Here is a 20,430-nt window from a genome sequence, read left to right as displayed (position 1 = left end):
AGTCCATATTGTTATGTTATGGCAAAATCAATCCGAAGTACATAAATGTAAATCCGTCCTTCCAACCGTTATATTAATGACTCAAGTAGAAGTAGACTTCAATTTTTCCCCTTTATCGAAATCGATTGTTTAATTTTTATCCCTTTGTAAAGTAAATTTGCTTTTGATTTGTGTTGGAAATGCTGCTATTTTTGCATTACTCTTTGGTTCCTATTCCATTCCACGTCGCTTCTTTGCGTGCGCGTTGATATGATTTTTCGTGTTATGTGAAAAAATTAAATTTTCTACAAAATATTTGTGAAAACGACACAAAAGTAAGAAAATGTGTGCTTTAATTTAAATGTGGTGTTGTAATAAATAAAAATTTATTGAAAAGCCGCGCGATATCACGATATTACAATTTTTCGCTGTGGCTGTGCCTTGCATGCTTAACCAAATAAAAAGGGGAAATGGGGCGCGGGCTGTACGACAATTTTATTGAGGCTCCACAGCTTGCGACTAGCCAGAGTTGCGCTTGTGAAATGACAAAAAATTCTTTCAACATGTTTGTTTCGTTTTAATTATCAAATTTGAAAATAAAATTTCATTTTCCTTTTTTTAGGAAAAACAGTTTACATCAAAAATCACAAGACAACTTAAAAATTTGCATTTTCTTGCCGTTTCTTCCTTCGTTCATTAGTTGAACTTTTTTCTTTGGTATTCCTCATTCGTACTTTGTTTCGTGGGTGTTTTATTTTTTTTTTTTGCGCGAGCATTTTCCATTTTACTGCATTTCCACAGTGTGCATTATGTGTTGATTTTGTGTCGCGGTATGAGTTAACGTCGGTGTCGCCGTCATTTCTCTGTCGCCATTGCGCTTTAAGAATTTTCAATTTGAATAACTCGCTTTGTTAAATTGATTTTTTTTTTTATAAAATTTGTGTTTATTGTACGTGTTCGTTGCAACAAAAGAAATTTAATTGGAACTCAACGCTATTTTTGCTATCAAAGAAATGAAAATTTGGGAATAAAGCTTTCTTTGTGTTCTTCCAGTTCTAAAGAAGTCAAAACAGAATAGAAAACAACAAAAAGGAACTGAAAAATCGTGTCCGTTACTTTTGCGAAACTGTCGCAAAGGCGACAAGAAAATTTGTCGTTCGAAAAACTGCAATTTTTCATCTATAAAACTTTATCGTAACAATAAAAACTAGAAGAAAAAAACGAAACACCAAAAAAAAAATTTACACTAAAAAATTTACAAAAAAATAATCAAAAACTTGCAAAACAACTTTGCAATATAAAAGGCCACATGTTTATGTACATAAAATATATATAAATGTGACAACTACAAATCCTGGGAGTGGAACAACTTCATAGCAGAGGATATAAACTGCTATTTAACCACACAAAAACGTTTTATATACTAAATACCTTTAACTTCGTAAACAAGAATTTTTGCAATAAGTAGTGAAATTAAGTCGACTAAGCTTGTCCAGACTGTTTTAATAAATCATCACAGACCAGAACAAAGAACATTTTACTTTGCATCCAAAGGAACACAAATATATATATACACATTTATGTGCGCAAATATATATATTAACTTGTATTTACGTTAATAAATAAACCGAGAAGACGCAGCAACAGCAAAGGAAGCGGTAAGTCCACATACAAAAAATTTGTTCTATTTCAATAGAAAGCAGATACATAATTATTTATTACTTTTACCGCTCTGACAGAAAAGTAGATCAGAAAGCATTAATCCTGCTTGTCAACGTAGCAATCAACCTCCCAACCAACCGCCCAACATCAAATTCCAAATAATTTCCCGCAACTAACAGTAAAATTCTATCCGCATGGCATCTAATTGGCACCAGAACTTTTCACTACTTTGTTCAAGTGACCTATCCACGTGGTGCTTATAGGTACGTTAGCCATTCATTTGGCAGCTACAACTTCTTTTCGGATGTGTTGAACGTTTTGTAAAAGTTCCATTTGAAAAACTCGCTCAGTAATATTTTTAAACCAAAATCGACTGTATCTATCACGATTAACTTATTTGACCCCTAAAATTTTTGGGAAGACATTGTTAATATGTTTTCCAAAAGGTGTTTGGAGTAAAATGGACAAACTCACAATTTTACGTTTTTGTTGTTGTAGTAGCTACAAACACACTTCCCGTATGTTTTGAGCCGACAACCCTCTCGATTTGTGGACAGCTTTGCAGTCAAATTACTGAACTTTGCATAGTATGTTGAACTGAATTCTCAGTTTAGACTAAGAAGAAAAAATTACCATTTTAAAATCAACAGCTACTGTATCTACCCCCTGGTACCCCAAACAAAAACGACATTTCGATACGAAAGCGACACAGCATTTAGAAACTTTCTATAGGAATAGACGTTTCTAAAGCGATAAGATGAAAAATGTGGAATAAATAGTTAGTAACTACAAAACGTATCGAATTAGTTACAATCTTGGCGAAAGACGTTAAAATTATCAGAAAATTGCTGACAGGGAAGGGTAATTAATACCAATTTCCCTTAAAGCCAATAATACTTTCCATACACCCAAAACTATTCCCTTTTTAAACTTTAGTGAGAGCAATAAGTAAATTTTTCAATTCTGAAACTTATTATAGTGTTGTCCCGATATTTTGGGTCGTCTTTCCTTTTTTTATTTTGAAATATGTCGGAGGAATAAGAAGTAGATAATAAAATGGCATGTGTTTTTTTTCTGTAAATATTTATTAGTTTCTATATAAAAACGTCCATACCATGTAGTATCGTATAATTATTCGGGCCTGTTCATGGATTGGTGATCTGAATATCGATTCCGACCAGACTTGATCGATTTGAAAAGTTTTACCTCTGAGCAGCCGGAACCGAAAGTAATTAGCTATTAAGCACAGATAATTACATTATTTTTCCCACAAATAAGTTTTATTAAATTATTCATTTTATTTGGAAGATTTACAACAACTTTTTGCTGGACTATTTGTTTATTTAGTATAACAAATCTTAATTTGAAAATACCTATCACAAATTTTCCAAGCTAAACAAAGCGATTCTAGTCGAAATGAAACCGGCGTGTTCTCAATTTCGATCGATCGGTTTTTGCGATTTTTATGCACAATTGCACGTCTTCTTGCCTCTGCATTTCCGAAAACCATTGGTGCTGGCATTTTGTTCAAATTTTTGCACAATTTTAATTTAACTAAAACCAAAAAAAATAAAAACAGCTGTTTCGCTTGATTATCGACTCGAAATGAAAACGATTCGAAATCGAATTCGAATCGATTTGTTTCCATCGGAATTGAGAACACCTAAAAGAAATCGACTCGGAATCAGCCTCGCTTTACTTTTCAAAACGAGTCAGAATTCAGAACAGGCCTGATTATCTTGAGTGTAGATATGTTTGTTTTGTAGTCGCTATACAGCGTGCAAAAGTATTAACACCTTATTTGTACAAATGTCGTGTTCGAATTAGTTATTTGTTTAATTTAATTAAAAAACAAAAAAAAATTTACATAGCTTTTATCTATATTTGAAAATTTGTATGGAACTCATTTTAAAAAGCTGTATAAACCTTTTGTATTTTTAAAATATTTTGTCCCTTTTTTATGTATATTTGGAAGTTTCGTTAACCAAATACCTACATAACATGTTCAAACAGTTCAAGACTTTCAAGCTGTTTGCGTATCGACACCAAAGAACAGTTTTGCCCATTTTAGGTTTTAAATTGGCCTCAACCTGAAATTTATTTTAAAAACAAGTTTTCTAAGCTGCATATTTTTGAATTTGTATCCAGATAGGATATTTTTTTTTATAATGTGCCAGGGATGACAAATTCTGAGACATAACGATCATCAACAATTTGAGATACGTCGACCTTCCCAGCTTTCGAAGTAGAAAGTGTCTTGTTAGTAGCCAAAGTTTGCCCTACAATTCACCGTCTCTTGACTGAATGGAATGGAGAACAAACTTCGCAAGCCGTCCTGCTAATATGCAAATTGTTGTATATACCTATTATAACTAATCGAAAATTAAGGTTTGAATAAAACTCACTTGATGTAAACATCATATCAACATGTTCAGTCTAAGTTATAGAATTCCAATTTATAGAGATTTTGGCTGTGTATGGCTTTTATCATTCAAGTTCAAAGTAATCTTTAGCTTAGCGTACATTTTTTTTCGGAGGCGTTGGCTAATTGATCTCATTATTGTTGTTAATTGTTTCATGAAAGTAGTTCAAGTTCACGCGATTGCTCTTATACTTAGTTGTCATAAAAGTACTACCAATTATCTAATATTAGCTGCATATATTGTTTGAACGCAGGTATTAAAAGTTGCTATTAAAAACGACATTTTTTTAATGTACTCGAAGACTAGATAAAAACTAAACCTGATTAAAAAAAAATAACTTGGCGCGATTTACCTCCGAAGAGATTTAGGCTCCAACCGGCAGCTGCATGCCAGATGAATTTTCACTGAGAAGCTTTTCATAGCAGAAATACACTCTAGAGTGTCTGCCAAATCCCTGCCGAGTGGCAACACCGCTTAGAAAAACTGTTTACTTCATTGAAACGTTTTTCTAAATTTCGGTGTAATAGGCGGAGCCAGCTACCAGCACACCACGACGGCCGCCATAAATTTAAACGAATAGAAGCTCTTTTCGTACGTGAGACATAAATAGCATTCTAACACTTTTTAGCAGTAATGTTTTCTTAATTTATTTTTGTTAATTTTGTTACAAAAAAAAACATGTGGCAAAAAAAAACATGTATTTAAGTGCCATCTTCAGTGTCATTTCGTGAAGAAAATACGATTTCGCAACCGGCTCGTTTCTGCACGAAATTTGACAAGCGATGACTGAAACTTTTTTCAGAATAATCAAAAATATTCAAGCAAATGTATAAAAGCATTCGACAAAAAATCATTTTTCGAACTTATGATTTTTTTTTTAAATAAGTATGCATAGTTCTGCTAAACAAATTATTGAAGTTATTTCTAAAATAACGAAAGAAAAGAAGTTAACTGATAAAATTTGTTAATAATTTTTGCTGCTACTTCGTGTTCTCAACTGTTCGTATAGTTGTGGTTGAAAAAAATGGCACATAAAATGCAAAATGTAGTTTTGTCAAAATTTAATAACTTTTTTATTTTGTGATTTAAATATACAGCAGCGATCAGGCAAATAGTAGTGGCAGTTTTTTTTTTTAATCAAATTTCGTCAATGTATTATTATAAGTTAAAAAAAATTATAATAAATGCAAGGCGTAGCACGCTACCACCTCTCTGAAGTTGGCAAGACAACTTTTACGTGGAAAAAAATTACCTATTGGGAAAATTGCCGTGAATTTGCCGTAACTTATCCGTGAAACAAAAAAATTTGCATTTGCGGCAAATTTTTTTGTTTCACGGATAAATTACGGCAAATTCAAATTTTTCCAATAGGTAATTTTTTTCCACGTAAAAGTTCTCTTGCCAACTTCAGAGAGGTCACGCTACCACCACATCACGGCGGCCGCCATAAAAGTTTTTGGTCGCTCACATTGATTTTTGGCAACTATTTTCCACATGATGTTTTGATTTTCCCTCATATAAAAATTTTTTTCAAATTTTGAATAAAAAATGTCAAAAATCAATTCGAATTTGCAGACACTTATACCGTTTTCAAACAGAATCTTAATCGAATCACAATTCATTTAATGAAATAATAATTTCATACAGGCCCTGTCATTAAGCGACCTGTCAGCAGGCCCCAAAAAAATATTTCGTTTTTACAAAAAATAGTTTCCTTAACTATAAATCAAAATAAAATAGATGTTGCACCTAACCAAATATGTGCCTATTTTCGAAAAAAACCATATTATCTTTTGCAGCAAGTGCAGCGAAAATTAAATTTAGAATTTTTTCGTGTTTCCCTATTTTTCGTAAATTATTGAAAATAATTTATTTTTGGAAGGCATTTGTTACATCTATCTATATATATAAAATCCAAATTATGTATGTATGTATGTATGTATAGATCCAGTTGCGTCCTAAACGGATCGTCCGATCACAACCAAATTTGCACAACCCTCTAGAAACCTTCCAAGGATGGTCATAGGCTAAAAATAATATCGATATATAAAAGGGGCAAAATGAATATTTGTTACTACATAACTCTGAAGGTATTCATGCTAGAACATTGAAATTCGGTAAGGAGTTTATTTATTTATTTATTAGTCTACAAATTTAACAATTAATCAGACTAAATATAGTGCGGATTACAGATAAATTACAGAAGCATACAAGTTGAACAAAATTATATTATAAAATATGTATATACATTATTAAATCAGTTGTCGGGATGGACTGTAATGCCGAGCATCGGGAATTATTATTAATGCTGTCGGAATGGACGTGATTTCGAGCAGCTTATGTATATTTGACACATAAAAAGTAGGGCTGCGACGTGTGGGAGGTTGGAAAGGACGTGATTCCAAGCCACCCGCCCAAAGCTACTGGAACTGGTGATAAGACGTGATTTCGAGCAGCTGATGTATATTTGACACACAACAAGTAGGGCTGCGATGTGTGGGAGGTTGGAAAGGACGTGATTCCAAGCCACCCGCCCAAAGTTACTGGAGCTCGTGATAAGAGTGGGAGGTTGGAAAGGACGTGATTCCAAGCCACCCACCCAAATCATTGCGTATTTAATGTAAGCAGATATTTTTTTATTACGTAGAGTGTGTCACACGTATCAATGTTTGTTCAGTGCTTATTGAAGTCAGTATACAGACAACGAAGAGGTTCGTGCATTTCAAAATTCGATCTGCATGTGCTTATATGTCTAGATGGTCGAAAGGGAACATTAAATAAAATTTCACCAAGCAGAAAAGGGCTATTTACCATCCCTCTAATAAGTATTACTGCAAATAACACACCTACCATCTCCGTACGACTCCGTAACGTAGGGAGCTGAATAAGTTTTAAACGGCAGGAGTAGGGAGGCAGAATCCTTGAGGGGTCCAATCGTAAGTCTCTTAGCGCAAAAATCAGGAATTGCTCTTGAACCGACACTAATTTGTCGCAGTGCGTCTGGTAACGAGGGTTCCAGATTATCGAAGCGTATTCTAATATTGGCCGCACCAAAGATAAAAAGAGAGTTTTAGTAATATATGGATCATCGAATTCTTTAGACCATCGGTTGACGAACGCCAAAGTCCCTTTGGCCCTGTTCACGCAACCTTCTATGTGCAATTTAAAGTCGAGTTTAGGGTCCATCGTAACCCCAAGGTCTACAAAACAGACCAAGGTGGCTGCCTTGAGGAACATCAGAAGCAACATTTATTTTTAGTTATTAAATATAACTGTTTGTTTTCTATCCATCAAGTATGAAGATATACAAGATAGAAACAAAGGCGGGAAGCCAAAACGATAGAGAGTTAACCTTAAATCCTCATCACATGATTTGTGAACTCAAGCAAGTTAGTCACGGTAGATTTACCCGAGCAAAAACCATGTTGAGACAAGTCAATGATTGAGGATACCCTATGATCTAGTTGCTTTGTGACGATCGATTCAAAAAATTTGGGTATAGCACTAAGCTTTGCTATTCCTCGATAATTTAAAACGCATGATCTATTCCCATTTTTGTAAAGTGGTATTATAAAAGACTTTCCACTTTCTGGGAAATATCCCAGGAGATGGAATTTCATCAGGTCCGCTAGAATAGGAAATTTTTAGGCCTTCCAGATGTCTTAGTACATCTTCCGTATGAATATGCGGAACAAATGCTGAATTAATCGAGAACAGTTTGAATGGGAGTCATAGGCAGTGGAGTAATTAGATTTAAAGAGGGTGGCAAACATATTGGCAATTTCATTGTCATCATTACAACTTAGATCGTTAAACTTCATTACGGTTGGAAACCTCTTAATTTTTCTTTTCGAGTTGACGAACGAATAAAACGACTTTGGATTAGAGGAAATTTTATGCTTAATCCTTTTTAAGTAATCCGCATAACATCTTCTCTGTAGCCTATTGTACCTGTGGCGCAGAATAGAGTATGCCGCATAGTCACTCCTTGATCCGGAATCTCTTAAAAGAACGCGTTTTTCGATTTTTAAGATATTTGAGTTCTTTAGAGCTCCAAGCAGAAGTGAATTGTCAACCTCACCTACGCGAAGGGTATCCTGTTACAAATATGATTATATCATACAACAACAGTCATTAGCTGTAGCAGAAGTCAATCTTACCAACTCATGTTTTATCCATGGTCAGTTACGCGTAGCTTCCATATTTTTATAGAAACGTGGGGCAAAACCCACGGGCATAAGCTAGTTGACAATAAAATTCGAAGCACCAAGCAAAACCGACTGGATTATTCACTCGATTAGGCATTCAATAAAGTAATAATGAGATAATTAAGAATTTGTATTATGTATGTAAGATTGAGTTCAATTAGGGCTTTAATGTAGAAAACTTGACTAATTATTTCATTAAGCCTCTGTGTGAAATTAGCATTATATTTTGTACTTTGTTAGACTAAATAACTTATCTGCAAGTAAAGCGCTGAGTATACATAGAACTTCAGCTATGCATAAAAGTAAGTAGGCGAAATTTTGGATTCCGCTTAATCTATGTTCCATAAAATAAAACTATGTCAATTTTCTACACACCTCTTCAATACTCATTGTTATTTTAACAAAGAGATAAAAGAGGTGAAGTTTAACATGACTAATAAAAGTTTTAGTGTGTGTTATTTACATTACTCGACCTTAACAAAAATAGCACAAAACTCACCGACCACGCATCTCAAGTAAATAACAGTAAGTTATTTAATATTCGTTCAAACTTGAACAAAAAATTTGCAATACAAAAATTTCTACTTATTAAATATTGGATGGCCTGATACCATTCATGATTAACTGCATAGGAAATAAATACTCGTGCCCAATATGTGCTCTTTATTACTTAGTCAGTAAACTATGATAATCAGCAAAAACACCTGTTGTGTGTGTCATCAGTACGTAACGATGAATTGCGCGCCAAGCCACTGCATTCGAACGTCACAAAAAGTGATATTTCCATAGAGACATTTCTGAAGTAATAAAAGCTGTTATTGTCTAATGGCTGCAATTTAATGTTCCACGTTTAAGTTTTTTTGGTCAAGTATGTCAATTTTGTTGCTTTGTCGTTTATTGATAAGCTTGTTTCAGCTAATTGAATCGATGAGAGCACTAAGTATGAATTTTTTATGACGTCATACGAAACGATTTTCGCTTAATCAGTACAATCAGTTTCAACAGTTAAATTAATGATATCTAGAAGCTAATGCCGATTTCACACAGAGGCTTAATGAAATAATTAGTCATGTATTCAACATAAAAGCCCTTATTGAACTCAATCATCCATACAAAATAAAAATTCTTAATTATCTCATTCATGCTTTATTGAATGCCTAGTGGAGTGAAAAATCTAGTCGATTTTCTTGGTGTTTAGGATTTTATTGTCAATGTAAGAAATGACAATCAAAAATAAGTTATTTTCAATAACTTACGAAAAATATAAAAACACGAAATAAATTCAAAATTTTTATTTTGGTGCGTTTGCTTAAAAAGATAATATGGGTTTTTCAAAAATAGGTTAAGTGCGACATCTATGAGTGTATAGTATTTGATTGTCTTTATATTTTATTATTCTATTTTGACAATATTTTGTAAAAGCGTAAATTTTTTTGGGGCTGACGCCAAATGTTTGCTTAATAAAGCAAGTGGCCCTGTGTGAAAATGAAAACTTAATTGTTTCATTAAATAAAATTGTGATTCTATTAAGTTTCTGGGTGAAATTGGTATAAGACCATTCACTTTATCAACCAACAGTAGAACCTGGATTTACCGAATGTACTGAAAATGGCTTAGTTGTCTAAAGAGGAGGCTTGTCGTTTTCTAGAAATAGTCTTGATTATAGAAGAGAAATAGAAAGCTTTACTGTTAAATCTTTTCACATCAACATACACCTCGAGTTAAAAAAATATCAGCAAAAATTATATGTAAAATTTGAAGTTACTAGCAGACCCGGCAGACGTTGTTCTGCCTTAACTTTGGTTTATCTGCATAAGATAAGAAATTGTTCAGTTTTCGCGAATTGGATTTATTAAATTTCTTTTGTACCAGTTTGTCTTGTACACACTCAGGAATTTGATTAGGTTTAAAAATTTAATTAATTGTTTTATTTAGTACAAGGGAAAATTTTTAAAACATATATGTATTTGTGTTAAGTCTTTAGTTTTGTTATTGATCTATTAAAAAAATAGTCTTCCCATTTTATCACTTATTTATCTGTTTTGATTAAAGTTGAAGTTGTTCACATATAACTCCTTTACGGAGTTATAGTCTTCCAACATTTTTTTAAACGTTCATTTTGATTTTTTTAAATTCCTCGAACTTTTTCGAAAACATTATTGAGATTGGTTTGCATAGTGTCAGATCGAAATTCATGGCAGTTTTTCCTTAAATTATCAAAAAAAAAAATTTAATTAATGAAATTTGACAAAAATTGCCACTGCTACTTTTGTGTTCGCTGCTGTATTTCTAACCTTACGTCCTTGAATTTAACCTATTTTTGAATTTTGAAACATTAGATATATAAAATTGTTTTAATTATCTTGACACTTGTGCCACCTACCGGAAAAATGTTGATCATTTCAAAAATATGACTTACAAATACGTTGACACCAGCTCCACCTAGCGGCTATATTTTTTGCGCATCTTTCTACTTTTTTGCAAGCACTACTTACTCATTCTGAATAACAACCAAATCGATCGCTAATTATGAGCTTACCCAATGTCCTGACATTTGCGCCACCTAGTGATTTTTAAAAATTCTTATTGCATTGCCGTCGGGTCCTGAGTTATGACTGAAGGTTTAAGTTTCTAGACGGATCGGTCAGTTTAACCTTATCTAACCCTGTGGTTCAAAAGGGGAATCATGAAACTAATTTTTCATGATGTTAAGTTGTGTTGCAGGACTTATCGTGAATTTGCTCTTTTGAATTTTTTGCGGATCGTCGTTGAGAACCCGTATTATCAATATTAGTGTTATCAACAAAAATAAGATTCTACAAGAAATAAATTACTTAATAAGTGAAATTAAAGATGTTAAATTAAAATTATGCGATGTATGCGAATTTGTGAAAGTTAACAACTTTGTCGGTTACACCAAAGTTGCTGTAAGGGCTACATATGTATATAAAGTGTTTCGCTCGAATATTTCACTAATTTTAAAAAGATGCTAATGAAAAAAACTGAAGTTAAAGGGGGAGCATAGTTTACAAAAACAGCTTATAAAAATCTAAAAAAAAATGATATTTAATCAAAGCTTTTGGCTAAGTAGCATTTTGGTATGGGCATTATTTCGGCCAAAGGTGTAAACTGCCCGCCTCGAAGTCCAGTTATCATCCGCATTGGGTCTATTATGTAATTGCATACACCAGTTCCCTCAATGCAATTTGTATTACAAATATGTGATTTATTTACTTCTATTTGAAATTTAGTATATGTATTAGGGTGGGTCGATTTGTATGGACGAAAGTTAGCCGATATCGTGCCATCGATTTTTCGATAGGATTTGGGCTCTGGAAAAAAAGTTCCACTGGGCATACCCAAAAAAATATCTAATTTTCGAGCCTGCGAAATTTCATTTTTTTTTCCACTTTGATTTTTAAGGTTTTTTTCATGGCATACTAAAAAAAATTTCATATTGTAACGAATTTTTGGGGAATTCCGCTTATTCCAAACCTTCTGCTAACGTTCGAATCGCTAAACTGTTGAATAAATAACTCCAATATTCAATTATGCAAAATGGTCTTTATTAGACTACTTTGAGAGTACTTCACAATAACACTTATACTGCACAACCAATAGCGTGCTTGAATCAAAACTGATTAGTCATGCCTCAGCTTGCGCTGCTTTTATACTCTCGGTTTCGTCGTTCACCCATTTCTTCTAAGGTCTAGTAATTTCGCGAACTTCATGCTTGGTTACCAGCCATATACATGTATATTTGTAGTTTGTAGCCATATGCGTGTGTATATGTGAGTACTACTTCGGCTGATGATGACATGCGTTTGTTAGTATCTCTCCGCTGCCTTGTATGTATGTCTGTAAATGATGATTGATTTGTTTACGTACATACGAGTGGTTGCTTAGTATCGGCTTAGTGATGCTAGTACCGCTTAGTGATGCTAATATTCGTCACAATATGTATACCCTGTCCGACCCAAAAATGTCCGCTAGAAACGTTGGCGATAACAGTTTTTTAAAAAAAAAAATAAAAATATATAAATATATATACATGAAAATTTTACAATCAAATGAAATTTTTTTTAGTAGGCCATGAAAAAAACCTTAAAAATCAAAGTCGAAAAAAAGTAAAAAAATTAAATTTCGCAGGCTCGAAAATAATTTTTTTGGGTATGCGTAGTTGAACTTTTTTTCTTGAGTCCAAATTCATTCGAAAAATCGATGGCGCGATGTCGGTTAATAAATCGACCCAGTCTAATATGTACATATATTGTATATTTTTATTATATTTACATAGTTAATCCTTACTGCGGCCAACGTGGTGTGGTAGTAGCATGCTCCGCCAACCACACCGAAGGTCATGGGCTCAAGCCCCAGGGAAAGCAACTTCAAAAATTTAGAAACAAGATTTTTCAGTTAAAAATACGTTTTTCTAATCAGGTTCGCCCCTCGGTAGTTAGTGAATTGTCCAACACTCCGATTGTATTTCCGGCCGATTGTAGCACGGCCACATATCTCTTCGAAGGTTATCGCGCCAAGGATTTATTTTAGTATTCACAGCGCATGTTTGTTTAATTATGTATGTGTTTTATTGTTCGCTTCTTCATTCAACAGTCGCCAAATCAAATTTTAAGTAGATTTTGCTTTTTAATATGACAAAAACGTATAAAATTGTGCTATTTATATGAACGCCAGTGTACTATACTGCCATGCTTAACAAAAGTGTAAAAGGTGAAATCGGAGAAAATTTAACTCTTATTTGGAAAATTTTAGATACTTTAAGTAAACATCAAATTTAAAACTTTATTTTGTCTTTTAATTCAATTCAATTCAATTTATTATTTAACACATTTGTACAAGTGAGACTATTGTCTTTTAAAGTACATCAATATTTGGAATGTGTACAATATAATAATGTGAGTATAACAATATTTATATTAATACACACGAAATAACAGATTAGACAATGTAGATTCAAGAAAATAGCTAGAATAGTGTTTTTCGTATATCAAAAAATTCTGACAAAGCCAAATTAAAGCGCGATGCATTGGGCTCATTTTTAATAAAATTAGGTAATGAGTTCCAAACTTTGATAGTACTGACAAAGAACGTCCTTGATTGAATATTGCATTACATTTGATCGCAAACTGAATGCTTTACAAAAAAATCCCAATTTTTAATTCTGACTTAATGTATTTAAAATATTTGGCAACGATAATGCCCACTTGCAAAACGGCAAGATATATTTTTAACTCAGAGTTAATCGGACATGGAGGGTTAAACTCATACATTTTCGACAAATTTCTTAAATAAACTATGCGTCAAAAAGACAACTTGCCGTTCTGCAAGTCGGCCTAAAATTATATGGCCCAAAACTCCCACAATTGTTTTTTTTATACTCAGCTGAGCAGAGCTCACAGCGTATATTAACTTTGTTCGCATAACGGTACCCCGTAACGGCATAAACTAATCGAGATAGATATAGACTTCTATGCATATATCAAAATGATCTGGGCGAAAAAAGAAATTCATTTAGCCATGTCCGTCCGTCCGTCCGTCTGTCCGTAAACAAGATAACTTGAATAAATTTTGAGGTATCTTAATGAAATTTGGTATGTAGGTTCCTGGGCGCTCATCTCAGTTCGCTACTTAAAATGAACGAAATCGGACTATAACCACGCCCACTTTTTCGATATCGAAAATTGCGAAAAACTTAAAAAGTGCGATAAAGTATTCAAATTTTGGACAATGGGCGTGGCACCGCCCACTTTTAAAAGAAGATTATTTCAAAATTTTGCAAGCTGTAATTTGGCAGTCGTTGAAGATATCATGATGAAATTTGTCAAGAACGTTACTCCTACTACTATATGTGTGCTAAATAAAAATTAGCAAAATCGGATTACGAACACGCCCACTTTTTAAAAAAAATTTTTTTAAAAGTCAAATTTTAACAAAAAATTGAATATCTTTACAGCATATAAGTAAATTATGTCAACATTCAACTCCAGTAATGATATGGTGCAACAAAATACAAAAATAAAAGAAAATTTCAAAATGGGCGTGGCTTCACCCTTTTTCATTTAATTTGTCTAGAGTACTTTTAATGCCATAAGTCGAACAAAAATATACCAACCCTTATGAAATTTGGTAGGGACATAGATTCTATGACCATAACTGTTTTCTGTGAAAATGGGCGAAATCGGTTGAAGCCACGCCCATTTTTTATACGCAGTCCACCGTCTGTCCTTCGGTTCGGCCGTTAATACGATAACTTGAGCAAAAACGATATATCTTTACTAAACTTAGTTCAAGTACTTACCTGAACTCACTTTATCTTGGTAACAAAAATGTGCGAAATCCGACTATGACCACGCCCACTTTTCGATATCGAAAATTTCGAAAAATTAAAAAAATGCCATAATTCTATACCAAATACGAAAAAAGGGATGAAATATGGTAATTGGTAGTGGATTGGTTGTTTGACGCAAAATATAACTTTCGAAAAAACTTTGTAAAATGGGTGTGACACCTACCATATTAAGTAGAAGAATTTGAAAAAGTTCTACAGGGCGAAATCAAAAGCCCTTGGAATCATGGCAGGAATACTGTTCGTGGTATTACATATATAAATAAATTAGCGGTACCCGACAGATGATGTTCTGGGTCACCCTGGTCCACATTTTGGTCGATATCTCGAAAACGCCTTCACATAAACATACAACAACAACACTCCCTTTTAAAACCCTCATTAATACCTTTAATTTGATACCCATATCGTACAGACACATTATAGAGTCGCCCCTGGTCCACCTTTATGGCGATATCTCGAAAAGGCGTCCACCTATAGAACTAAAGGCCACTCCCTTTTAAAATACTCTTAATGCCTTCCATTTGATACACATGTCATACAAACGCATTCTAGGCTTACCCTAGGTTCATTTTCCTACATGGTGATTTTCCGTTATTTTGTCTCGAAAGCTCTCAGCTGAGTATGTAATGTTCGGTTACACCCGAACTTAGCCTTCCTTACTTGTTTAATTATGGGATTATTGAAAATAGGTCGGTCCGATTATTCTAACGCGTTTTTGAGTATTTTCTGGAATAGTTATTTAATGGGCTATAGAATCGTAACATCTGTTTAAAACTTTCTATAAATGTCAAGTGTTTGTCCTTCATCTTTTATTTGGACATAAAATTAAAGAATTTAGCAAATGACTCCATTTAATCAAAGATATGTTTGGTAAAACTATCAAAACTGAAGGGACGGCTAACCAGTTTGGCGAATGACGGACAGTCAAATTTACACCTGCGAGTAAAAAAATAGCAGCACAAATTGTTTGCAAATTTATTAGAAGTTAAAAAATGTTGACAAATTTTACCAGATATTTTTTATTTTATTTTTGCTAATTTTAAAGCAAAACTTTGATGACATGTATAACGAAGACATAATCCAAATTGGAAAACTTTCAGCATGAATTTTTAGGAAATAAGACCCGCTTACACATGCCTTAATCTACAAAAAATCATCAATAGATAATCAACGCTTTTAGACTTGTTCCATCCCTGGGAACTAGATTATTTTCTGTAAAATGTTTACGTTTGTTTTATTTTGTGCTTCCGTTATATACATAATAAACGATTAAGAGTAAAGTACAAAAATAAAGATAATCTCGTTATATGTAAACTATGTCCAAGTATGTTTGAAATACATGTTTCGAAATTTTCGAATTTTTTCGGAAACAGTGACCGAAAGGAAAAAAAAATAGAAAAAATTTGCAAATAATTATTACTGCTATTTTAAGTTTACAGCTGAACATGACGACAGCTAAGTGTTAGGTCACCCCATCTCGGCTGTATGTACTTTCGAAATTACCCAATTCTCATGGATTTGTAAATTTTTTCTCCTGCATGCTTAGTGATAAATATTAAACATTTGTTTAACAGTTTTAAATATGCTTTCGTAGTTAATATTAATAAGTACGTTATATTAAAAAAAAAAGCAACAACACACGGTAACAAGTAAGATATGCTAACTAACATTGGATTATTTGTATTTATTTATTCTCTTTTATTACTGCTTGCAATTCAAACAATGCCTACAATCAAAATTCAAAAAATAATTCAAAATAAAAATTTTCAAATGCAACCCAATGCAAATTTCATTGCAACAACTGTAATGTAAATTTAATACCAAAAATAAACTAAATAATTCTTACTATTATTCAAAAATCAAAATGAAATAAAACTCAAATAAAAAAAACTATCTGCGCTTGAAATGTGTGGTATTTATGTATGTAGGTCTTTCAAAGATCCTCCTATGTTCCTTCAAACGGGAGGGGGTGGGAAGGGAATACGCCCAAATCAACAACATCAGCCACAACATCACCACCAAACGCATCTTCAGACACATCACAACCATCATCCGCACCCTGCTCAACAACAACAAGCGCCGTCTGTGCATCACGGTCATACAACGCCACAGCAAAATCATTCCCACCACCCTCACCAACAGCATCAGCATCAACATTCCCATCAGCAACAACAGTCGCAACAGCAGCAGCAACAACAACAGTCTCAGCATCATCATCCACCGCCACCAATAGCCTACTATTCTTATCAGTTAAGTCAAGCCCAACCGCCGCCATCCGGTCAACATCTGCAAGCGACAAATAATGCAGCAGTCACATCCACCCAAATGGCCCCATCTCCTCCCACACAAGCCAATACAGTTGGCGCCACGTCAGCTGGGTCCGCAACTCAGTCGCACACTTTGGTGGGGGGCGTTAGCGGTGGCATGTCCGGAGGCGGCGGCGTCGTCGGCGTTGGTAACGTTAGCGGCTCGAACAATACAAGCGCCACAAATATTGCAAGACAACATGCCGCAGCGGCGGCTGCAACGGTCAATAGCGGTGCCAATATGCAGCACTACACAACTGGTACGGCACTCATGCAAACGCCGCCAACGAGTACAGCATTCATGACAACAACTTATCTGCAACAATATCAATTGGCTGCCGCAGCAGCAGCTGCACAATACAACAATAACGCAGCAGTAGCCGCCGCAGCTGCGGCAAATAATCATAATGGTCCGGGCAGCACACAGCAGACTGCAACGTCAATGTACCAACAACAACAACAGCAACATCATCAAGCTCTTCATCATACGCAAACACAAATGCAAGCACATTATTATACAGGCGCTGGTGCTACACCAACACCGCCACCACCACATTTACATCCACATCACCATGCACAGCAACATCAATTGCGTGGTGTCTTAACAGCAACACCACATCAGCGTCAACCGCAAACTACTTATTTATTGCCCGCAAATACAATATTTGCGCTGCCACCAGGACCATTAGGCACAGCCCCGCGTACATCATTACTGGCTGCCAGCACACATCAACAAACAGCTAATACTGCTGGTGGTATGTCGGTGAGTCCATTGTTGCAATCGGGTACACGTGCATCTGTTGGGGGTCCGACTGCTTATATAACGGCACCATTCTGTCAGCCACCACTCCCAATGGGTGCAGCTGGTTTAACGCCCCCTCAACCTTTGCTAGCAACACCATCTGCCATGGCCCAACAAACACTACAAACGTATGGACATTTAACAGGTGCTGCTGCCGCATCGAATTCTTCGTCGACAACATCATTGAGTATAGGCGCCGGTGGTGGCATTTCTAGTGGCGTAAGTGGTGGCACCAACACTGGTACTGGTACTGAAACTGTCAAGCCACGTAAGCATGCTATACCAATAATACATCCAATTACACATGAGAATATATTAGATCCAAAACCACAAAAGAAAAGCACTGCAGTAGAGGTAAAACCCTCATACACAGAGATAGTGAGTGGCACACAAGAGAGCACAGCGTCTAGTGTTAGGGAGCCCACAGATAAATCGATCACTGTCTCCATTTCAAAAACACAAATGTCCACATATACTGGGAACGCAGAAACAATGGAACAGGAAATGTGTACGGAAAATATACCCATTGAGAGTGATGACTGCAACGCCCCCCTCGTATTGGTGCAAAGTTCAATGTCAAAAGAGAAAATCGATCAGCAAATGCAAACGGATGCGGTACATGATCGTAGCTCGTACAGGCGTGTGGGTACTTATGATATGCCAGCAACTGACTGTTCGGCGCCCATTTCTGCAATTCCTGCAGATGAAGATAGTGAAAACTTTGCTTACGTCGGCTTGGAAGCTAGCGATTCACATATCGATTGTAATGAAGGGTTGAACGCATATGAAGAAGATCAGCAACTCAGTTTGGGCGACGAACAATCAGCAGAATTGCACGCCACGGCGAGCTTGCACAGTGCAACCGGTGATGATGGCGAGGATAGCGTTTATGATGAAGGTAAAGGTTACGAAATTCATTTTTTTTAAATTCAATAGTAAATATTTTGTCCAATTTCAGCATCTACGTCCTTGATGGATATTGTAGAAAACGAAGAAGAAAATTCTATACCGCTAGAGGTTTACGATGAGCAACAGAATATGCCACATCAGCAACATTTGCTCATTCATGACAGTGAGGGTGACGAGATGATGATGCAAAATCGATTTGAAGCAACCGATATCGATGTTGTCTCCTCAGTTGCTACACTTAGTGGAGAGAAAGACCACATTGAAGACAGTACAATTTACCAGCAGCCTGAACAGAGCTATTCAGAGACTGTAGCTGTTCTTCCAGCGCAGACCGCATCGATAGCCAATTCGATGCAGAACGAAAGTATGTGTTAAAACTGTTTCCTTATAATAGTCGCGGAGCCTACTACAAAAAACATATGGCATGTTGTATTCAGATGGGACCAGTATAACTCATTTACTGGTATTTGAGGCAACCTCAAACCGTGAACTTGCCAGATCCCAGCTTGGCAGGATCGTGGTAATTCGTCGATGAAAAGTGAATTTTCGGCGAAAATATGTTGCATAGTGTATTCAAATAAAATGTTCAAATTGTGGAAGCTGGCAACGCCCCGATCCTAAAAGTACCGACTTGCCACCTCCTATCCTGGAAGAAACCCTTGTCAAGTCGGTTCAAAGGTGGTGCACTATATGTTACATCTTTTACAGATCTGAAATTTTGCAACAAGGATAATCTCATTGTCTCATACACGTGGCAGGGAAAAAAATTTGCAGATTTTAAGTTCACAGTTGTTTGCACTATTTCAAAAAGATTTAATAACTTTCATCTTTTTTTCATCACGTACATCGGTTGGATCAGTCAGAGCAGTGAACGCTTATATTTAAAACGCTTGTTGAAAAAGTTTATTATCTTCCAAAATTTTAAAAGGCCTCGCTTTCCCTTGATTAAAAAACGGCGCTGTATAATCACACCCAGTGAAAGCATGATATGCTGACAGAGCTAAGCACAATGTATAACCAAGGATGGACGATAGTTCCGAACAATCTATGCACTCATCTCTAGGATGCGATTCTTTTTCCTTGATTGAGGACAAGCCAGCCAAATTTGCTTGTCTGGAACTTTGTATAAATAACTTAGTAAAATAATCAGAACATCAGTGTCCGATGCTTTTACGAGAATTTTATATTTATTTAATAGGGTCAAAAGTTTTTTGGAGCTTGTCAACGATTTTATTGCGCCGATGACGTGACATGCTTTGCTGTAAATAAAAATAGTTATATCTCGCCAAAAGAATATTTTCACTGCCAAACAGTGTAATTCATATTACATGATGATGCATTCAAATGCAATTTTCTCAAAAAGCGTTTCATAAACTTTTATTGCTGAACTTAATTTAACTCACAAAGAAGGAATCCGCAAAAAAAACGAGATAGTATGACTTCGAAATAAAACATAGTTCAAGCATACCGTGTCCTTTGAACCGACTTGCCAAGGGTTTCTTCCAGGAGAGGAGGTGGCAAGTCGGTACTTTTGGGATCGGGGCGTTGCCAGCTCTCATAATTTGAAAAATTTTATTTGAATGCACTATGCAACATATTTTCGTCGAAAATTGACTTCATCGACGAATTACCACGATCCTGCCAAGCTAGGATCTGGCAAGTCCACGGCTTGAGGTTGCCCCAAATACCAGTAAATGAGTTATCCTGGTCCCAGGCGGCTCTCCTACTACAGACACTGACGATCATTTATATATTTTCCTTATCCAACTTT

At 35.1% G+C, this 20,430-nt stretch overlaps 1 protein-coding gene across 10 annotated transcripts in view; it reads left to right on the top strand.

Moving 5' to 3' along the window:
- Positions 1-212: 212 nt before the first annotated feature.
- The window catches only part of LOC137238420 (eukaryotic translation initiation factor 4 gamma 3-like), an 82,410-nt gene continuing 62,192 nt past the window's right edge, over positions 213-20,430 (top strand). For 7 of the 10 annotated variants that reach the window (XM_067763358.1, XM_067763360.1, XM_067763357.1 and 4 more), the window contains exons 1-2: positions 213-314; positions 1,033-1,637. Coding sequence is in view for 1 of the 10 variants with exons in the window: in XM_067763355.1 (XP_067619456.1) it covers positions 16,590-18,648; positions 18,709-19,023 (2,374 nt within the window). In the remaining 9 variants the exon portion in view is untranslated. Of the gene's footprint in view, positions 315-1,032; positions 1,638-1,718; positions 1,905-16,570; positions 18,649-18,708; positions 19,024-20,430 lie in introns of all 10 variants that reach the window. The other 3 variants (XM_067763355.1, XM_067763362.1, XM_067763361.1) reach the window with 3 other exon arrangements.

This window comes from Eurosta solidaginis, chromosome 1, assembly GCF_040869045.1.
Source record: "Eurosta solidaginis isolate ZX-2024a chromosome 1, ASM4086904v1, whole genome shotgun sequence".
Taxonomy (NCBI): Eukaryota; Metazoa; Arthropoda; class Insecta; order Diptera; family Tephritidae; genus Eurosta; species Eurosta solidaginis.
Note: the sequence above shows the minus strand (reverse complement) of the source record. Positions and strands in the feature narration are given on the sequence as shown.